This window comes from Cololabis saira, chromosome 19 (assembly GCF_033807715.1).
Source record: "Cololabis saira isolate AMF1-May2022 chromosome 19, fColSai1.1, whole genome shotgun sequence".
NCBI lineage: Eukaryota > Metazoa > Chordata > Actinopteri > Beloniformes > Belonidae > Cololabis > Cololabis saira.
Genome location: NC_084605.1, coordinates 25,208,531 through 25,230,614, shown reverse-complemented (window position 1 = coordinate 25,230,614; position 22,084 = coordinate 25,208,531). Strand labels below are relative to the sequence as shown.

Below are 22,084 nucleotides of genomic sequence, written 5' to 3'. Positions count from 1 at the left end.
AGTACTTTGTCCTTGAAATACAGCTTGTGTCAATATACCACTCCAAAGAGTGTTTTTTCTAATATCCATACAAACAAATGGTTTTGCAGTGAATATAGACACGAAATGAAAAGGAAATACATCATTTTCTCAGCTTGATCATTTATTTTCAGTTTCGATTATGTAACAGCTGTGTGTGTCTGTGTGAGCGACTTTAACCTTGGATCATCCAGTAAGCTCAGTTCAATTAAACATCTCAGTAGAGAGAGACCAAACGTAACATTTTGGTACAGCAATCTTTAAAGCCAAATTAAACGTCCAGTGCAATACTATCCCCAATGTTGAAAGGAGGAGGGGTGCACTCTGACTAATATAATTACAAGCTAACTCTGGTGTTTTGAAGGATAATGAAATCTTCTTTTCTCTCTCCAAAACTCATTAGCACTGCAACCATCTTCATTCTAAAAACAAAAAACAAAGAGTGTGGGCTGCCAACAGCGAGCTTGGCCCTGGGAGTAACGATGGGGGACATGTAGCTACATTAGTGGCATAGCTGAGCTCTCAATATGAGAAAGCTGACACACCGGACTTGGTCTCTCATTTTATAATGTTCATCATAAAAACTGATTCAGTCTTGTTTTCTTCATTTGAGCTGATTTGAATTCTCCGTCCTCCTTCCTCGTCGTCATTGTTCTTCTCTTCAGCAAAGTTGTGTGTAAAGAGAGAGAGTTAGCTGTTTGGGTCGGCTCTGGCAGCGCTTTGTCCTCTGGTAACGAGTGGGAAAAAAAACTCTGTGTGCTGGTTCTGGTGCAGTTAGTCCTTTTCTGGTACCAGCTTCAGCACCTTGCCGATGGCGATAGTTTTGCCTGGTGGTACAAAGACAAGTGAGGGACAAAAGAGTGACTCAGGTTTAGTTTTTATACTACCTTGTTCTGAGACCAGCAGAACCTGCTTTTATCTTTTTCTACTTTCTCATTGGATTTGACAAACTTAAAAAAACATTTTCCCGATAAGGAACCAGCACTTAAACTGCAGTGTCCTCACCTTCATCTCGCAGGGTGAATCTTCCCATCTGAGGGAAGTCTTTGAAGGTCTCTAAGCAGATGGTTCCCGCTGCTCGGAGCCTGGCGATACACACCTGATCCTGCTTCACGAAGCGAGGTCGAGTTTTGCTTTTTTCTCCGGTCTTCTTGTCAACCAGACAAATTAAGGCCTGCAGTCAGAATTTGACATTTTTTAGACAGGACTTGTTCAGGGTGGGAGTTACGCAAAGCTAATCAACGCAGGGAAAAAAAGTCTAAACAGTCTAAAAAGGCCTTGCCTGGAAAAAAAAAGGCAAATAGATTACGATCACTTCAGGAAGTGAAGCGTTTTGCACTTGGGCGTTTTGCAACAGCCTGCATCGTCATAACCAGAAACCTTTTCTGAACGAGGACGGAGCAGAGAAAAGCCAAAACAATGACTTATTTATGTAGTTTAAATCAGTCCTGCACGCGGCATCGGTCGCAACGTTACTGTGGTTTCTGTGCATCGTGGAAAAAATGAGCATTCCTACAGTAATAGAGTTTAAATGACAAACATGTCCATAAATCTCCCATGTCAATCCAAGCATTCATTTCTATTTATACAGCGTCTATTACAATCCAAACTGTCTCTAGGCGCTTTTCAGATACCCAGAGCATGACCCCAAGCAAATATTATTGAACATTATTAATATTCTTAAATACTAAGTGAAGGAACTAAGGCAGAGACAAAAAAACCTCCCCTGACCAATTAGATGAAGCAGAAGTTCACCTTTTGGTGTAAATACACTAAATTACTTAATTTATCTTTTTCACAGTATAAATATATATTTCACTCCATAAAAACAAACAATGCATTAAAAAAAAAGAGAGTTGTCAGAGTTATTTATCAACCCGACTTACTGAGATTTGTACTTCTTCGATGCAGGTGTGGATGTGAAGGACAGCATTGTATCCAGGACAAATGATTGATTTGTGCTCAATGATGACAATCTGCAATAAAAAAGGAGAAATAGAGCTGTCAATTTTCATTTGTAAAAACTGATCCCAGAAATTTCCGATTACCGCTGATGTGGAAAACGCTCGTATTCTGAGTCATCGGTGGTGACGCTAGTCTTTTAGTACATGAACACTGCATTTCTTAAGATAAATGGGAAATATTACATTTCCCACATATAACATAAAAACATATATTTAATTCCGAGAGCATAGTTAATAATGTAGATTAACTACACTGCTACACTTCTTAAGATAAATGGGAAATATTTCCCACATATAACATAAAAACATATATTTAATTCCGAGAGCATAGTTAATAATGTAGATTAACTACACTGCACTCTGTTCTGCATTCTAGTATAACGTATTTCTTCCCCGTCCCTCGTCTGTATTTGAGCTGTTTTCCGTACCGTTCCTCGTTGGGTTTATCATAAAAACACTGCATTTATGTTTGGCCTGGAATCAAATCGGTATGAAGGCGAACCATCCCGCCCACAAACGGCCCTGCTTGGACAGACGCTGGCTCTAATCGTTTGTTGCGGTTGCTATGCCCACATTCAAGACGATGCATTAAGTTTAGTGTTTTATCAAGAAGCGGCAGCCAGACATGAGGTGAAATACGGGAGACGGTTGTCTACCAAAATGTAGCAACGCTGAAGAATATCTGGTCTCTACCTGGGCATCAAAGGTGCGACCAGAGTGGCAGAGGTTGTCAGGGCTGCAGAGGATGAACCCAGGGAGGATCTCTTCCTCCTCTATTCCCTTCAGCCTCAGCTTCAGGTTCTCCCCAGGAGCTGCATCATCCGTCTCCACGTCGTCGCTGAGCAGGCTCAATACCTCGACTGTATGCTGCAACACACACCAACACCTATATGTAAATGTTACGGTGACAATTATATTGTACTGAAACAGGATACGTGACTCACAATGGAACCGAAACTCAATATTTGTGGGGAGGAAGCATTCAACGCAGTTGAGTAATGTAGATTTCAACGTTATATTAAGACAGTTGGTTCTTCCCATTGGAGACGGATCGGACCGTTACAAAGCAGGACTCACCCTGTTTGGCATCATGACCAGCTGCAGGGCTTTACCGATGCATCCAGACTCCAGTTTTCCAAGGATGACGGTGCCCATATCCTGCAAAGATGGAGAAAAAGATCAAAGAAATGCAGCGTTACACAGAATCAATGTCTGATACCAACGTGAAAAGAGCTCTTTACAGCTAAAGCAAAGACAATAATCCTTGCCTTGGGAGGAGGAGGGGGGGCTATATAGAGCATGAACTATACTTGCATTGTGTTTATCAATTATGACATAACACTGGAGCTCAACAACTCAGTCGTTTAGTCGTTTTTGTGCCTCACATATTTGTGTGTCCTGCCTAAGTTCACAGCGCCTGCCTGAAGTGACCTACATCCGATTTCTTCTGCTGATGTGGCCCGTGTCTGATACTTCAGGGCCGTGTGAGTGCCGAACAAATCTGGTCATCAATTCAAATGTTCAGATCGAAAATTGTGTCACTTCTGGATCGGCCCTCGATCGGATCTGAATCCAACACGTGGCACCAGTGAAGATCAACATATGAGAACGTTCATCCACCTGTGCAGGTGTTGTGCCCATCAGTCCTGCACAACTGCACACATTAAACTTCAACAGCATGATATTCTTCAAAGTTTAACTTTACTCATGATTGTAAAAGACTGAAAGTCAATAATTGTAATTTTCATCCTCTTGATGACAACAACAGCTATGATCTTGATTAATACATGTTGTAGATTCTTTTCAGACAGCTGGATGAGCCTTTAACATTTCTGCAATGGCGTTTCAGTGTCCAGTAGTGTTTGTTTTTGCTGTGTGTGCAAGTACAACATGTTTACAGATACCTGGGGCTGTTGCATTTACATGAAAGTAGTTATGAATGTTAACTTTCCAATCAGATGTTTAGCTAAGATTGTCTCATAATTTGACAATGCGACTTGTTGCATGAACGTATTGTGTAAACTTAGCAAAGCCCATCGTGGGATACAGTTTCTATTAGGGGAGATATTTTGATTTTGGTCCAACCTAAAACATGCTTTGCTGCTTTACGAAGCTTTAAAAGAGATAAACATAACTATGTTGAGTCTTTACTGGAAGCCAGATTAACAGGCTGCAGATGGTGACATCACAGCTGGAGTTTCTCATTTATTTCACACAGAAAAATTAACAATTAGTTCCGAAAATAACAAACTTTACTTACTTTGACTCTAATTAATGTGTCTTTATCATTAAATAACTCTCTCTTGATGTGCTAAATTACCCTAGCTTTGTGGTACTGTTAATAAACTTGTTATAAAGTATTTACTTAACTCTGATTAATTTTGTGTTGTTTAATTGTAATTGTTTTATCCGTAGATCCGTGTTCCTGTTGAGTGACGAAGCCTCGGCTGGATGACTATTAGTCCACTAAACCATAATCCCATTACCTCAGGAGAACACCAGTCGGAGCTACTTAGTCATATAACTGCTACGCAAGTCTCTTACGCAATCACGGGAAAAGAGGAGTATTCAGACACCACAAAGACGACAGTATGAGAGGATGACAGGAAGAAATGAAAAGGCTGCAGATTAGTGTGAGAACATCTAAGAGAGCTGCAGAATAACTTGATTTCAACAACACTCACATTATGTGCTTGAACCGCTTCCAACATATAAACATCAACGAGTGCCAAGAAGCTGAAATATCTTAGCAAGGAACGACGACGGCATGCAGAAGCCTGCAGCATGTGTGTGTGTGTGTGTGTGTATCTTGTTGTATCATTGGAAAATCACTCAGCAGAAAGGAAACTGACAAACTGAAGAGGGAGTAAGGAGGACTTTGGCCAAAAAAGCAAATACCAGGAGATATTTTACACCAGCCTGTCCACCGAGACGGCGCAGTGAGAGAGAGAAAAAAGACAATCTAACACAGATTTCTGGTTTTCTCTCTGGAAAGCAGAAAATAAAAGGCTTCATGTTGCTCACCTTGTATTTGTCAACGATGGGTAGTCTGACCGGCCCGTCGCTTGATCTGTTGAAGTTTGGCAAACTGTCCAGGTGGGAGATAAATGGCAAACCCCTGAGAGAGAGAGAAAAAAAAGAATAAAATCCAGTAAGACCGTCTCTACTCATCACATTTGTTTCTCTGTTTAAATTAGTTCTTTTTTAAGTCAAGTTAGAGCAGAGCAAAATAGAGCAGATTGTGGGGTAAAAAAATATCCTTCCAGTCCAATGGCAGCGTGGGCCAAGGTCCCTACGGACAACCGAGGTCATTTCAACCTTGTACGTGTACAAAAAGTGAATTCAAAGGACGGTTTGTACAGAAATCTCCGTCCAGTTGCTGTTATCTTGTCATAAGTTTATAGACTACTGATGTTATACAGACTACTGTCAATAGAAGCAAAAGGAGGAGGGTCATCGCCTCTGCTTCTAATAATTTCCTTATTTGTCATAAATATCCCAGTACTGATCCACGTCTACAGAAGCAGAGACTGTAAACACTCCCTCTTTTGCACCTATTGGCAGTTATTCTAAAGTATTGTTGCGACATCGGTGGTAAACTTGTACAGACTTGTATCAAGTTGACAGAGATGCCTGTACAGTCCTTTTTATACACATACAAAAGGTAAAACTACCTGTAGGGACCCCATCTGCACTACCACAAGATATAGATTAAAAAGCATTTAGCAAAGACAAGCCAGCAGATGAGGCTGAGTGTGATGAAGATCTGCTGCTGCTCTCCGTCTAAGTTACCAACGTCCAACTGTCCCCTCCGTTATCTCCTCCAGCGGTGCCTTATCAGTGTTTACACAACCATTGTGTAGTTTAGCTCCAATAATACAACTACACAGACTTAACGGATCATTCTCCAGGAGACCATGATGTCAATTTCAGAGTGACACACGCAACAACTGTGATGACTGTGATTAGTAGTAAAGCGGTGATGATTAAAGGGATTACTCACTGCTATTATTATAATTGTTGTTCTTTATTACAGTCATTATTATCACTCTTTACTTTGGGATATAAAGAGAGTGACTACAAAAATGTAATAATCATAACTTAAACCTCTTATGACTCTACTCCTATCTGAACCCCCAGCTGTTGTCCTCCATTTTCAGGCTACTAACTCGCAAATTATTCAACTATTTCAAACGCAAACTATATTGCTTCAAGGATCATTACTCCATACACTTAAAAAAGTCACAAAAGTATATTTTTCTTTGGTTAAGAGCAATCATTGCAACACTTCATGATGCCGCGCGTGGAGCTGACTTACGTGTACCAGGTGCATTCGGGTACGGGGTCTTTGAGGTTGGCACCGGTGAGTCCAGAGCAAGGCATGAAGTGGATGTCCTTCTTCGGGTTGAAGCCCACCTTCTTCAGAAATGGCACCAGCTTCTCTTTACATTCCTCATACCTGACAGATGGAGGAAAAGGTTTAAAAAGAAAAGAAGATTTGAATAAAAATAAAGATTCGGGTGTGGCTTTGAGACTCTTTACATTTCAAATGCTAAACAATCAAACAGTGTTTTTTATCTCTTTCAACATGAATAACGTCTCACAGGAAACATAAAATTAATTACACTTGTAGGTAACGTTTTAACAAACAGCGAGTGATAAACTGTACCAATAATCTTTTTATTTGTGTAAAAAAATAAACAGCTAAAACAACCATAAGTCTATAGTACATGATAAAGAGGTTTAAATTGTTAAATGTTTGCAGTAAAATGGAAATTAATGTGAGCACTTTGGGGAATGGATCTACGTAGAAATTAAGTTATATTAAGCATATAAAAACAATCAAAACTGTCATTCACTTCGGTGAAAGTGTGGAAAGACAAACCAAAGTTGTTTTAACTTTATAAACGTACCGAAAGTAAATAAAAAGAACCGTTTGTACAGACATCTCCTGCTGTTCACCACGTTCTTATGAGACGACCAAATGATGCTCAAACTACTGCTAACAGAGGCAGGAGGAGGAGTTCATGCTCTCTGCTGAAACATTTTGGCTTCTTACCATCTAATTATAGACAGAGTTTTGTTTTAACTCCAGAATGTTGCTTTAGATCCATTTCAATCCCGCGCCGCTCACCTTTCTAAGCTCCAGTTGACAGTGGGATCATCCATTTTGTTGATCAGAACAATGAGATGCTTGACACCCGCTGTTTTAGCCAGCATGGCATGCTCTCGCGTCTGTCCACCCTTTTCAAATCCAGTCTCAAACTCCCCCTTCCTTGCTGAAATCACCTGAGAAGACACCAAAAAAAGGTAAGTAGTTGTATTCACATTTAATGTAAATGGTCCTAATTAAAGACAATTTTGCTATTTTTAGGGACATTTTTCTTGCACTTTAGGGTTAGGTACAGTTTGGGTTTGTTGTTCAGTGTTTCCATGTGAATGCTTGTGTGCCTCACCAGAACTGCCAAGTCAGCTTGTGACGCCCCGCCGATCATGTTGGGGACAAAGCTCTTGTGTCCGGGAGCGTCCAGGATGGTGAAATGTTTCTTCTCTGTCTCAAAGTAAGCTCTCCCAACCTCGACCGTCTTCCCCTTGTCTCTCTCCTCCTGATTTGTGTCCAGAGCCCACGATAGGTACCTGCAACCATCGTATTCATCCAATTACAACTATACTTTACAACAAAACAAGTGCACATGTGGCAAACAAGCCACATGTTATCCCAACATTTTCCACATTTGATGATATGGTGATTAAGTGCTGAGCGAGTGCCTCACCAAGTCTCCCTGTTCTTCTCTTTCGCTTCTCTTTCATATTTTTCCAGGGTGCGTTTGTCCACCATTCCAGTTAGGTACCTAAGGAGAGGAAAAGTTCACAATAATGAAAAGATTGTGAAATTCAGAGACGACTTGTGGCCTTGACGGCCGCAGTGTTTTTACTGCAGCTGTGGAGAACAACACCACACTGAAAACACATTTACTCAGTTCACCAGTTTTATTTATAATCTGTGCAGCCGTACAGAAATACAATCCTCCAGCCAACGAATATAAAAAAAACGAATAACTCACATGATTTGTCCTCCAATGGTGGATTTGCCAGCATCTGTTAATAAATCACATCCAAATATATTAAAATAAACACAAATTTCTACAACGTCCCTTAAACATATCGGTGAAGACGAATAAATACTACACACCTACGTGACCGATGAAAACCACGTTCACATGCTCTTTCTTGGGGGCATCAGGTGGCGGAGGAGCCACTTTAGGTATGGGCATCTCCTCCTCTTCCTCCTCCATCATCTCCTCTTCCTCCTTTCCTATGGCCTTCCCCTCCTCACAGGTCCCTCCCATCTCCAGCTCTTCCTGTGTTCCACCTCCTTCGCCTCCCCCAGGCTCCTCCTTCTGCTCCCACGTCTCCTCCTCTGTGCTCATGTCTGCCTCTGTGTTTCCATTCTCGACAGGAGCTGGAAACATGAATATTTGGTACGTTTCACATGCTGTTGTAGCTCTGTACAACCCTGGCGTGCAATAACAACTTAGCGGTTTTATGTACATAAGAGGAAACGTTACGGTAGCAGATCTTCACTTTTGCAGCTTCAAAATGAACATGTATATCTGGGTCCACTAACGTCTGTTGTGCCTGTTCATTTAGTATCCTGATAATGATAATTTGTATGGCAGGACCTAATATAGACACCACTACATCATTGATTCCTGTCCGCTTGTTACAAATGCCACCAAAGCAATGTTCTGTGAATAAATAAGACTAGGGAGAGGGAAATCTTTGCAGTTAAAAGCTGCTAAGCCTTGCAGAAAAAGCATCTTTCCATGGCAACACACAAATAAGCATCCCCATTTCAGTAACTATGAAATTATGCAGTCCAGCAGTCATGTACAATGCCCTATTTTCCTCTGAACCAACGTTCGTTTATAATTCAGCCTGTGAGAAACTGCTACTGGCAACTCATAATCACATCTATGCCATGACTTTGTCGACAGTCATCAAGCTGTATTATTGTTTTACTTCTTTCAGCAAACTCAGAGTAATCTAAAAATGTAAATATTAGCTCACACTTGTGCTTGAAAATGCAAAGGTTAATCCAACTCATTCTTGCTCTTCTTTCTATTATATAGTCCAAATCTCACCCTGTCCATGCAGCCCTTCTCTAACAAACATAATTAGTTTTGTTACTTTAACAAGAGGGAAAAAATGTGGTCATAAACTCTGAATGGACCTTACTCGGGCAAATTAAAACAGACTGGCTGAAAGTGGGAACTTTTCTTAAGGGAGCAACTGAATACTTTTACATTCCTCCACAGGCCTGGGCCATGGACGTGAATCACATGTCTCATATTATAGCGTGTGTCTCATCTATTTCGGGGTTAGGGACAAATGAGGTTGCATCATTTTTTCTACGCAGGCCCACGCACATGGCTTGGCCAGTGCCCGCACCCTTAAAAAGGTGCAGTTAGTTAAGTGATACTACAAGCAGGGGCTTCGCCAGCTCGTCCAGACCACATGGGGTCTCAGGAATGGCGGAAGCTCACATTAGAGGCTCTGTCTACACCTGGCCTGCCCCGTGGGAGCCAGGATTTAAACTAAACCCCGAGCAAAGCAAGAGTGTGTGTGCAGCGTGGACATACCGCTGGTGTCCGCCACCTCCATGTTAGCAGCTGGGTCAGGGGTGCCTTCAGGGACAAGAAACAAAGCACGTCAAACTTTCAGCACAATTCACCATTAAAACGCGGCCACGTTTTACGTGATATTATAAGTATATTCGTGGTTTAAGTAGGCTATCACGCGAGTATAAGCAATGACTAGGGCTGGGAGCGACTTGTTGATCGGTTGGTAGAAACGTGAGCACTGAGGTCGCAGCGGGAAGTGAACGCAGCGAGGCTAATGCTGCGTTCCATTTACCTCGGAAGTCGGAACTAGGAACTGGGAGTGACGTCACAGCCGAGTTATCAGCGTTCCACTTACAAAGTAGGTAAACACGTTTGTAGTTCGCATATACCACATGAAAAATGTAAATTACACTATAGCAGCATATATATGCCGAACAATACTTGTATACGACTGATTTAGTGTGACCAAAACTAGAATGAAGTGCTACGAATTTTTACAGAGCTCTCTTCTACTGTTTACAACCGGGGCAGCCATCTTGGAATGTGAACTCGGGGGTGGTGAAGACTCTCTCACTTTCCCAGTGGGAAATCCCACTTCGAGGGGCATTCCAGTTGAAAAATCCAACTGGGAACTGGGAAATCCCCACTTCCGAGGACAAATGGAACGCGGCACATGAATCAGGCTTCACTGTTAGCGGGGGGAGCTAACTCGCACCCGGCTCTGTGGCGGTAACTCACCGCCCGAAGCCTGCAGGAAGCTGGGCACGAAAACCGGGGCGTTGATGTTGGGGACAAACGGCTTGGCGTTCACGTTGAGTGCGGCGAAGGCGGAGGGGAGCCCCGCCGCGGGAGCCGGGGCCTCGCTGTCCTCCTCCAGCTCCCATGAATCCGGGGCTGTGTCTCTCGGGTCCATGGCCGCTTCTCCCGGGGCTGAACCGCGCTGCGCCGCCGCGCCGAGGGGGGGGTGGCGGTGCTGGGGTAGTTCCGTTAAGACGCGGTTAGTTGCTGGTGTGTTTCAGACTCTTAGCAGCAGGTTTGGGGAAGTTCCCATATCTTTCTACGCCTGGTGCTCGGGAAGCATATGGAGCCCGTAGCTGACGCGAGGTGGTGCCGCTGCACGTCCTGCGGCCGCCGCTAGGGGGCGGCATCGAGCCGGGGCTCACTGGGGCGGACAGAGGGGAACTTCCGTCCACCGAATAAACCATAGACACATATGTGACGTGTACTCATGTACTACATAGATTCCATATATTCAAAGATTAATTTCCTGAATGGCATGCCATAGTGTGTGTGTATATATATATATATATAGAGAGAGAGATGTTTATGGATATACATAGATATATATGGATATGTTTATTATTGTTTCTTCATATTATTAAAATAGTTGTGTGTATTATATTATATAATACACATACATTTAGCAAGATACTATATATATATATATATATATGACCTGAGGGGGAAACTCATGTTTGAGATGACGACAGCAAGAACTAATATTAAAAAGAGATGTACATCAGTTAAGGCTAGAGAAATTTGGAATAGTTGTAATAACAACCTAAAAATGTGTCGCTCTATCGTCAAGTTTAAGAAATTGTTTAAAGAAAATACTGTAAATAAATATTAAACACTATAATGATAAAGTATACTATCAAAAACATTCTAGGATGTGAAACGTCAATTTTATATTTTGTCTTACTTATTTTTTTCTTCTTTATGTATTGTTTGTTTCCACTGAGTTAAAGCTAATGTCTCATATTTTTGCTGATCATAAGAAGCCTACACCTTTTCGGCAAAAGAAATGTTGGTTTTTTTTTCTTCCTTTTCATCTTGTTCTGTACAAGCCAAAATAAAGATTCATAACAATAACAATAACAATATATATATATATACATACAGAAGGTCCTTCCTCCCTGCAGCTGTGAGACTAAACAACCAGCACTGCTCACAGTAGACCACATACATGACAACCCGACAATAAATGTACATACTGGAAAATAATGTGCAATATCATTCACTGCAACGTGCAATTATGTAAATATCCGTCTGTTGTTTTTTATATACCAGTATTTCTTATTATTTATTTTTCTTATTATTATTATTATTATTGTATATACCAATTTACTGTTTATAGTGTGTCTTACTCTGACATTATTACTGTGTTATTACTATTTCTATTGATGCCTCTTGTTTTGCACTATCCCCTTTGCTGCTGTAAACTGCACATTTCCCCTCTGTGGGACTATTAAAGGATTATCTTATCTTATCTCTTATCTTATATATATATATATATATATATATATATATATATATATATATATATATATATATATATATATATATATATATATATGTGTGTGTGTGTGTATCTTGCAAAATAGCCTAACTATATACTGACATGCCAGAATATTCTATTACTGTTAAGCCTACTATGAATATTAAAATACGCCGAATCATGTGTCCGGTATCATGCCTAGATGTATGACATGAAAATCAGTTTTATATTCTGCGAGTTATGACTGATTAAATGTGCTGACACTTAATTGCGCCAGAGTAAAGTTGAAAAGCCACTAGGACAATACATGATTGTATACAGTGAACAGTTTTAGGATAGGCTGGCGTTTCATTCGTACTTCTCGCCTAAAAATATTGAAATGAACTGAATTTGTTCAAAGTGAAAATGGTGAACTATGAACGTGAACTATTCATTTTTAAACTATGTGAACTGAACTTTGAATTAGTTCATGTGAAGTATGAACTTACACAACACTGACCCCCGTTACAGAATATTCATCATGAGTCATACCAAACCATAATCCATAACTTACTTTTATTTAAATAGGTTTTATGTATTTCCAATCTATTTAATACAAATTACACACCCATAAGAAGTACTATAGTAAAACTTGAACATGTTATATAAGTTAAGGAAAAACCAATAAATATAGACATTAAAAATACAATGAACATTTTCTCAGGTGATCTGGGAACAGAGCTGATGTTTATGTGTCTCGTCTTCATTTGATCCTTCACTCTTTGGCATCGGTAACTCCTCCGGCAGAGATGGCGAAAGTGGCCTCATTCTCAGGCATATCAGGACTAGAAGAAATCACAAGAGTACAACAAATAAGTCTTACACCTCATATTCACTGGCTTCTGTGTGCTCTTATAATAAGTCTATATGGAGTAATTTTTTTTGTGTTATTTGCTTTGCATGTGTTTGATTTATTTTTGTATGCAGTGGATTTCAGAGAGGAGGTTGTATTTGGCCAAAGACAGTACAAAAAACTGGTTTATGAAAAACAAGTTTCTCTCAGTTGTTTGACTATGTCGTAAAACTATAGTGTTCAAGTGTAAACTGTTGTAACAGAACTGTACTTATTTTAGTTGAACACTAGGGGGCGTGGCATTACATCACAAATGAATAAAAACAGATTGTTTGCCACCTCGAGTCTGAAATGTTTTAATTGTTCAAATAAATGTTTAAATAACCCAGTCCCACAGGAAATGGAAGTGCTGTGGACTTGTTTTTCTCCATCTTCAGGTCTCCCATGTTTCAAACCAAGTGCTGCCTTCTCAGCTGCATTTCTGAGATTATAAATTCATCCAAGGGTTTCAAGAGCAAGATCGTGTAAGTCTGTTCATTAAAGACATATTTTGCCATATCTTGATGAGTGGTTTCAAATAAAACAAGCTTTTCAATTTCTAAACCTCTCCTCTCCTCATTTCTGTTTCAAGTGTCTTCTTCAAACCTCTGAATTGTTTTACCTGCAGCCTCCACATGTCAATTTAATGTCTATATACGAGTCAGAGCCCACTTGTGTTGTTCAAAACGGCCAATAAACTGCCTCGCTGCGCCTGTTGCACGAATCACAGCTGCTGACCCTAATATACATAAATGATCCTCTCCAAATACTCATATGAGATCTCATATTAGCCAAATTCAAATATGAATACATTATATGTATTATTAATATGACATGAATTTTACTTTCAGTATAACAAAGGAACACAGCTGTTTCTCATTGGAGCACCTCAACTTATATATTACATTTCAGGATAAACAATGAATGACCTGGAAACACATCCAACTGCTAAATACCTGTCAAATATCTTAGCAATTCTCATCTCTCCGCGGCCCTTCCTCAAGCTGATACGGGTGGTGGAGGCGTGGGCCAGGATGTGCCCACCAATTGGCTTCTTGGGATCAGCTTGAAAACTAAAAAGAAAATCACATCACAGCAGTCTTTCAAAAACAATGTTCTCTAGGACCATATTTGTCCTACTTGTGAGTCAGAGTGAGGGTACTGGTAATCTCTTACGTCATTCCTGCTCCCGGATCAGCTGTCATTTGGTTGGTAACAAACACAGCTACATTGTACTCTAGGAAAAACATACAGTCATCAAAATACTAAAACTTTTCAAGAAAAAAATACTCTGTTGTCTCCTGTGCAATGAAAAACGTGCTCATCAGTTCAGATAAAACATATTTTGCACACACTCCCTTTGGACATGTTTACATTTGTTTTGACCTTCAGCTACAACCTCCGTAGGAGGAAGAGAAGAGTTGGTTTGATAAAATCTTTCAGCAACTCAGTTACATCTCTTTAAAGGCCACAGTTTCCCTAATTTCAGATCTAAGAAGCTCCGCTTTTACTGAAGCATCTTTCTTGCAGTCTTCGTTCTCACCTTCAGAGATCTTCTGCAACCTGGAAAGCATCTGGGCCAGCTTCTGCTGCCGCTCAGCCAGCTCGCCGCGACCAGAGAAGTCGACTCTGAACAGAGCCATGATGGAGTCGATGATCTGAAAGAGAGGAGCAAAAGAAGACAGTGTGCTTTGGGACAATATGACATTCATTCACTTACTATGGAAAATAAGTTAATCTTATGAAGCCTCATATATTAAATATTACTTAGGAAATGTGATACTTTTTCTAGTTTTTATTGGACATTTAAGAACATTTGCAAATGTTACTATTTCATATTTTATACCCTGGGTATTTATGATCATTTACTAACTGGAGTAATGTTTATTCAGATTTTTTCAGAAAATGTTGATTATGTTCTTTGTATATGAATACACGTATTTGGCGTTATAGGGTTAATACTCCACCTCAAACAGTTTTACAGAGCTGATGACAAACAGAAGCCACAAGATTTTTATGTATTTATTTATTTTTTTCTATGTTTTGGCATAGGTTTTAATTACTTACCAACAGCTTGAACACTCCTCCTTCTTCATGAAACTTTGCTGCTACAAAGTCCAGCAGCTCCATCTGGTGTTCACCTGAAGTTAAAGGAAATCACGTTAGAGTCTTTGCTCGCAGCAAAACCAGCATCCTAATGTAGTTCCAGTGAAGTGTTGGGTCTGTTCGCACTGGTATAGGCCCGGGCATAAAGCACGTTGTCCAGCACAGCGTCATGGTCCACATTGAACCTGTCACCGATGTCCCTCAGCCTGTCTGGGCGACTTGCAATCAGACAAGTACGAGTCAAGGACAATGATGAGAGACAGATACAGTAAGTGTCACTGCTGCTCCTGCAATTGCAATTCTATAATAACCAACTGCAAGTGTTTTTCCAGAGTTAGGATACAAGGTGTTCTCAGTGTCAATGAAGATCACTTTTCCACCGCAGTAGCCGTCTTCGCCTGGCAGCTGTGCAGTCACTGAACAAATCAACACGGAATCCATTACAACACACTCACTTGATTTTTTTTTTGCTGTGATTTTTTAGAAAAAGAAACCAACAATTTTTGTCAATTTTACATTGATAAAGTTTTTGCTCCTTTCGACACCATTAAAAATAAGTTTGACCTTCCACAATCTCATTTATTTAGATACTTTCAAATTCGAAACTTTGCTCAACATAACTTTTTTAACTTCACTCATCAATTGTTCGAGTCGCTTGTCGATACAATTTTATCTGTACCTGTAGCTCGCAGAAACATTTCAAATGCAATCAAATTAATCTCATCATCATTATCATTTCCTTTAACAGTTAAAAATATTTGGGAAAAAGAACTTGGTACTATTTTTTCATCTGAATGGTGGCAGAGAGCCCTAGACAGAATTAATTATACCTCATCTTGTGCCAAACTGACATTGATTCAGTTTAAGGTTGTACACAGAATTCAGATGTCCAAAGTCAAGCTTAATAGACTGTTTGATACAGGTGATAAATGTGACAGATGCTCTTTATCACCTGCTAACCATACACATATGTTCTTTTCCCTCCCAAAGCTATGTTCATTTTGGTCATCTTTCTATAATACTCTCTCAAAAGCCCTTAATAAACCGGTGGATTCTAGCCCTTCATTTCTATTTTTGGTGTACCTGAAGATTTTAATAGTTTTACTATGAAGGAGATTAATATAATTGCTTTTTCCTCTCTTGTAGCTCGTATACGTATTCTACTTCAATGGAAGGACCAAAACCTCCATCTTCCAATTCTTGGTTGAAAGACCTGATGTCATTTTTATATTTAGAGAAAATTAAATACGGTATTAGGGGTTGCTCTGATAAGTTTTCTTATATTTGGGAACCTATTCTTTCTTTTGTTAATTCTTTGGCATCCTTGGAAGATTAATTTAATCTGATTTAACTTAATTACAGGGAAGTATGATATTGCTAATCATGTCTAATTTTTTTTAGGGTTCCTCTTATGTCAGTTTATTTTAATTTGTATTTATTTATCTTATTTTGTTTTTTTAATGTATTTTTATTTTTAATCTTTTTTGTTGCTGCTGTTTTGCGTGTCCTGTATTTTAGTTTATTACTTATTTTTCCTATTATTATTGTCTTCAGTCAGAGTTTGATTGGTAATCGGTACTTACTTTGGGACCTGTTTATAATTACGTATTTTGCAGTGTGTGTGTTTTAGGGTGTTTGTTATGTTTTGTGTCCTTATTTATTTTATTTATTTTTTTTTATTTTTTTTTTGTTTTTTTTGTGTGTATGGTAAAATATAAAACGGGGTATTCTGTCGAACCCTTTAAAAGAAATGTTTATTGTGTAATATAATTTACATGGATTACCCTATAAAGAAACATGTTTAAAAAAAAAAAAAGAAACCAACAAAAAAACAAAAAAACAGTTTGGAAAAGTGTTCAGAAAAGCACATTACCTACCACAAAGTGTGTGAGACAGCTGGTTTTCCCGTACGAAACTCTAAAGGATGAATCATGCAGAAAACCATGTGAAATTTGATTCATTAATATATATTAATATTTATATATGCAGACTACTTTCAACAAGAAGACTTAGAGCAGAGAGAATTACTGTCATGTGTCTCCTCACCTCCAAAGGCCTCGGTGATAGCCATGCTCTCTATACTCCACCTAAAAGTTTGCTGCACAGATTAGAGTACAGGTTTTACTTCTGTAAAACTAACTCTGTCAAGCTCAAGAAGAAGCTAAAGCTTCTAATTTGAGTTTACAAAACTAATAAGTCAGTAAATCCAGCAGAAATAATAATGTTAATGCTATGAGCAGATCTTAACTCAAACTCCTGGCTCCCAGTGGTGATGTTGAACACCTGCTTCCTCTTGGCGCTGTACTCGAAGGCCGTCTGAAAACCAACACTCTACAATGTAGAAAAGAAATCTCAAATATAAATCAATCTCTAATTGACTTCTGGCCATCTAAGAAGATGCCTGTGCAAATTAGGGATGGGCGGTATGGACTAAAAAATGTATCACGATAATTTCCTTCCTTCCTTCCTTCCTTCCTTCCTTCCTTCCTTCCTTCCTTCCTTCCTTCCTTCCTTCCTTCCTTCCTTCCTTCCTTCCTTCCTTCCTTCCTTCCTTCCTTCCTTCCTTCCTTCCTTCCTTCCTTCCTTCCTTCCTTCCTTCCTTCCTTCCTTCCTTCCTTCCTTCCTTCCTTCCTTTCCTTCCTTCCTTCCTTCCTTCCTTCCTTCCTTCCTTCCTTCCTTCCTTCCTTCCTTCCTTCCTTCCTTCCTTCCTTCCTTCCTTCCTTCCTTCCTTCCTTCCTTCTTCCTTCCTTCCTTCCTTCCTTCCTTCCTTCCTTCCTTCCTTCCTTCCTTCCTTCCTTCCTTTCCTTCCTTCCTTCCTTCCTTCCTTCCTTCCTTCCTTCCTTCCTTCCTTCCTTCCTTCCTTCCTTCCTTCCTTCCTTCCTTCCTTCCTTCCTTCCTTCCTTCCTTCCTTCCTTCCTTCTTCCTTCCTTCCTTCCTTCCTTCCTTCCTTCCTTCCTTCCTTCCTTCCTTCCTTCCTTCCTTCCTTCTTCCTTCCTTCCTTCCTTTCCTTCCTTCCTTCCTTCCTTCCTTCCTTCCTTCCTTCCTTCCTTCCTTCCTTCCTTCCTTCCTTCCTTCCTTCCTTCCTTCCTTCCTTCCTTCCTTCCTTCCTTCCTTCCTTCCTTCCTTCCTTCCTTCCTTCCTTCCTTCCTTCCTTCCTTCCTTCTTCCTTCCTTCCTTCCTTCCTTCCTTCCTTCCTTCCTTCCTTCCTTCCTTCCTTCTTCCTTCCTTCCTTCCTTCCTTCCTTCCTTCCTTCCTTCCTTCCTTCCTTCCTTCCTTCCTTCCTTCCTTCCTTCCTTCCTTCCTTCCTTCCTTCCTTCCTTCCTTCCTTCCTTCCTTCCTTCCTTCCTTCCTTCCTTCCTTCCTTCCTTCCTTCCTTCCTTCCTTCCTTCCTTCCTTCCTTCCTTCCTTCCTTCCTTCCTTCCTTCCTTCCTTCCTTCCTTCCTTCCTTCCTTCCTTCCTTCCTTCCTTCCTTCCTTCCTTCCTTCCTTCCTTCCTTCCTTCCTTCTTCCTTCCTTCCTTCCTTCCTTCCTTCCTTCCTTCCTTCCTTCCTTCCTTCCTTCCTTCCTTCCTTCCTTCCTTCTTCCTTCCTTCCTTCCTTCCTTCCTTCCTTCCTTCCTTCCTTCCTTCCTTCCTTCTTCCTTCCTTCCTTCCTTCCTTCCTTCCTTCCTTCCTTCCTTCCTTCCTTCCTTCCTTCCTTCCTTCCTTCCTTCCTTCCTTCCTTCCTTCCTTCCTTCCTTCCTTCCTTCCTTCCTTCCTTCCTTCCTTCCTTCCTTCCTTCCTTCCTTCCTTCCTTCCTTCCTTCCTTCCTTCCTTCCTTCCTTCCTTCCTTCCTTCCTTCCTTCCTTCCTTCCTTCACATGTACGTTGTGCATGGATTTAACACAGAACCATAAATCAGCTTCACACAAAAACGTCATCAACGGTAATTTATCGTTTTTACCGCGAGATGACAAATTCTTACCGTGGGGAATTTTTTTGACGGTTTATCATGAACGGTAAAATATCGCCCATTCCTAGTGCAAATACATCAAAGTAACAAGTCAGATTTTACCAGTAGTTTTCCTGCAGCTTCCTTGATTTTTTCCACCTTTGCCTCCGACAGGCCCTTGATGTTGCACAGAGCTTTGCGTGTGGTCATCTGGATCCCCTTCACGGTGCAAATACCCACCGACTTCATCTTTTTGATGTCTGCCATATTCTGTTGTCACAAGAGCCACAGAGAGATAATTATCTATAGTGAAACGTATGATTTGTGATTGGATGAATATATTTCAGCCTTGGTATTTACTCACAATCCCATGTTTCTGTAGGAGGTCGATGTCTTGGAAGAAAGACTCCTGTTACATTTAGAGAGAGACAAAAGACTACATAAGGTTATGACTGAGGGGTAAACATCACTGATGTAAGGACATAAGTCTTTAAACTCCAAAAGCAGACATGATTATGAATAAATGGCTTTACCTTTATCTTGTGTTTGGCACATTACAAAAGTAAAATATATGGAGCCCCAGATAAGACATTTGAAATAAATAAATACATAAATGTGGCAACGGATAAGTATTTTTTGGCTTCATATTATTACTTTATGGGTACATTTACTATTTAGGGGCTATGAATTTGAATTTTGTGGCCATAAATTGGTATTTTCAGAATTACTATTTGTTTGGTGACTAAATTAATATTTTGGGGCCTCTAATTAGTATTTCGTCACATATTAGTATTTTGTGGCTTCAAATTAGCATTATGTCACAAAAAATGCGTATATCATGGTCTCATTTTTATTTATTTTTTTTACAATAAACAGCTTTGAGGCCATATATTGATTTGAGACCACAAAATGCAAATTTGAGACAATGAAATACACATCTTTGACCAAAAAATGCAAATTTGAGACTGGTAGAATTATATTAAAATGTGACATGTTGTATGTAACTAATATCTGACAACACAAATGTTTTCCAGCTGTTTTTTTTAATGAAAGAGGATAAACTAGCTGCTTATATATTACCTCATCGTCCTGGAAAGACGTGTTCTCTTCCACAACCTGATCCTCGACAGATTTCATTTTGAATCAGTCTGACCTTTAAATGTCAAATGTTTTGTAAGTTTGTTAAAACACTGATAAACAATATGTATGAAGGGAAAATGATTTGTTCAAAAATGTAAGTAGCTAAGTCGTCGGTCCAGTGGCGGGAATTTCGGACCTTATGTATGTTCAGGTACCGTCGGAAATTCTGGTTTCTTCACTTAAAAGAATACATGATTGATGTATTTTTATTTACTTTCATTGTTGCTGTTATGTTTCATCAGCCTCTACCTTAAAACACAGCCGTACTTTATAAAGCAATTTATTACAGTTCTGAATTTCAAAAAGGATTGTTATTGTTGGACATGTGAAACATAAACCATTAAATTCGTAGGAATAGGAACTGGAAACCGTCATTGAACGAAGCATCGACTTTCCAGATGTCTGTAATAAGCAAAAAAAAAAATGTAATCTTCATCACAACCTTTTCTAATGAGCCTCCCTGGCTGAAGATGATGTGTGGTCCAGGGTGTGTTGTAAGTGATTCTTGGAAAGAAAGAAAAAAAGTGAGGAATGTGACTGGAAAAAAGTGTTTCCCATACTTCTGCTCCTGAGAGCAGCAGAATATATAGTCCATGGGCCAGACCAGATATCAGCACCACTCAAGGTGACAAAACCTGCTTAAAGATTTTGAAAATAGCTATGTCTGTAGATTATATTTTGGTATGATAACCAGTACTCGAGTTGTAAAAAGAAATCAGGGGGGATGGTGGATTTTATCATATGGGGACAGATAATTTGTGCTGATTACAAATAATATAATATATTACAAATAATAGCACTGACCAAAACACCTGCAGAAATACTGCAGGAATGACATAGCAGCAGTTAAATGCAGCCTTCTGTAAGCTTTAAATATCCACTGGGCTTACATCAAATACATCAAAACACAACAATAAAAAAACGTTTTCTGAACTTATCAATATGACTCTGTCCTTGGAAAGTAAAATGGATCACTGCAAAAACTCAAAATCTTAACAAGAATATCTGTCTTATTTCTAGTTAAAATGTCTCATTTTAGTATTTTAGTAAAAAAAATCTCATTACACTTAAAACAAGACTCATCACTGGAAAAAACAACAATTTTCTCCTGTTTCAAGTAGATTTTCACTTGAAATAAGTAGAATTTTTTTGCTTGTAATGAGAAGATAAATCTTGTCCCACTGGCAGTTTTCCTACTTATTTCAAGTGAAAATTTACCTAAAAACAGAGAAAATTGTCACATTTTTCTGGTGATGACTCTAAATGTTGAAATAGCAATAAAACCACATTCATTGATGAAATGACATAAGGGATGGAAAGGGGGGATGGCAGTTTTACAGGGGGGATGATTTGGACCGTTTTTTTATTTCAGGGGGATGCCATCCCCCCTCATCCCCCCTCAACTCCAGTATTGATGATAACCCTTCCTGAGTAGCAGCTGGATCATAGTTATCAGCTCATGAAGTTACCCACCCCCTTCAGAAAATGACATTTTAGATGCTGGTGCATATCCTGGTTTAGACTCATGTACAGAATATCTGTCAATGTTTCACAATATTGTATTTGGTATCATTTTAAAGGGGACCTTTTAAGCATTTTTATTCAAGCTAAGATGTGAATGTCACTGCAGCTCTTTAAACTATAAACAACACACATTTTTACACCATTTTCACCTAAATTATCTTTTAGCCCTGTGTCATCTAGGAACAACAGAGACAAAATACAAAAACTGGAATACTCACAGGACCATAAGGATTCAGAAAATGTATAATATAACCCTACTATATCATTGTTACAGGTCATTGTGAGGCTTAAACTAGAAGAGCATCATTAACTAGACCAAAGGTCAGTATAAGGTCACGAATGGTGATTTCTGTGTAGCAGAAATTTGGAAAACGGGATTAGCCTCAGTTTAAATTAGTTAACAAATCATGTACAACACAAGGTTTATAATCACACGAACAAAGACAAAAACGTTTCAGTTATGGTGAATATAGCTAAATCAAAGCTGCTAACATTAAGAGCTTTACTGATAAGTAGCCTTAGCCAATGTTAACAGTATGCTACGTAGCTGAAGGGATGAGTTTCTTAAAATTGCAGCGATCCATCTGTTTCGCTGATAACTATGATACAGCTGCCACTCAGGAAGGGTTAT

General features: G+C 39.5%; 2 protein-coding genes across 2 annotated transcripts; both read right to left on the bottom strand.

Annotated features, from left to right (window-relative positions):
- Window positions 1-113: 113 nt before the first annotated feature.
- On the bottom strand, window positions 114-10,748 carry gspt1 (G1 to S phase transition 1). Its single transcript, XM_061709045.1, has 14 exons — window positions 10,346-10,748; window positions 9,626-9,670; window positions 8,176-8,445; window positions 8,048-8,081; window positions 7,757-7,834; window positions 7,439-7,619; window positions 7,117-7,271; window positions 6,301-6,441; window positions 5,007-5,100; window positions 3,060-3,140; window positions 2,676-2,849; window positions 1,905-1,994; window positions 1,024-1,192; window positions 114-845 (listed from the first exon to the last, which is right to left on the bottom strand). The coding sequence occupies exons 1-14, from the start codon at window positions 10,518-10,520 to the stop codon at window positions 793-795; spliced, it is 1,740 nt and encodes a 579-aa protein (XP_061565029.1). The 5' UTR covers window positions 10,521-10,748; the 3' UTR covers window positions 114-792.
- Window positions 10,749-12,586: 1,838 nt separating this feature from the next.
- On the bottom strand, window positions 12,587-19,926 carry dmc1 (DNA meiotic recombinase 1). The gene is given in 15 exon segments (XM_061708216.1): window positions 12,587-12,709; window positions 13,713-13,829; window positions 13,933-13,993; window positions 14,300-14,414; window positions 14,824-14,897; window positions 14,989-15,080; window positions 15,206-15,278; window positions 16,740-16,762; window positions 16,764-16,779; window positions 16,909-16,944; window positions 16,947-16,960; window positions 17,111-17,193; window positions 18,913-19,059; window positions 19,154-19,198; window positions 19,870-19,926. Coding segments are annotated over 15 exon segments (1,023 nt in total). The 3' UTR covers window positions 12,587-12,639.
- Between the last annotated feature and the right edge of the window lie 2,158 nt (window positions 19,927-22,084).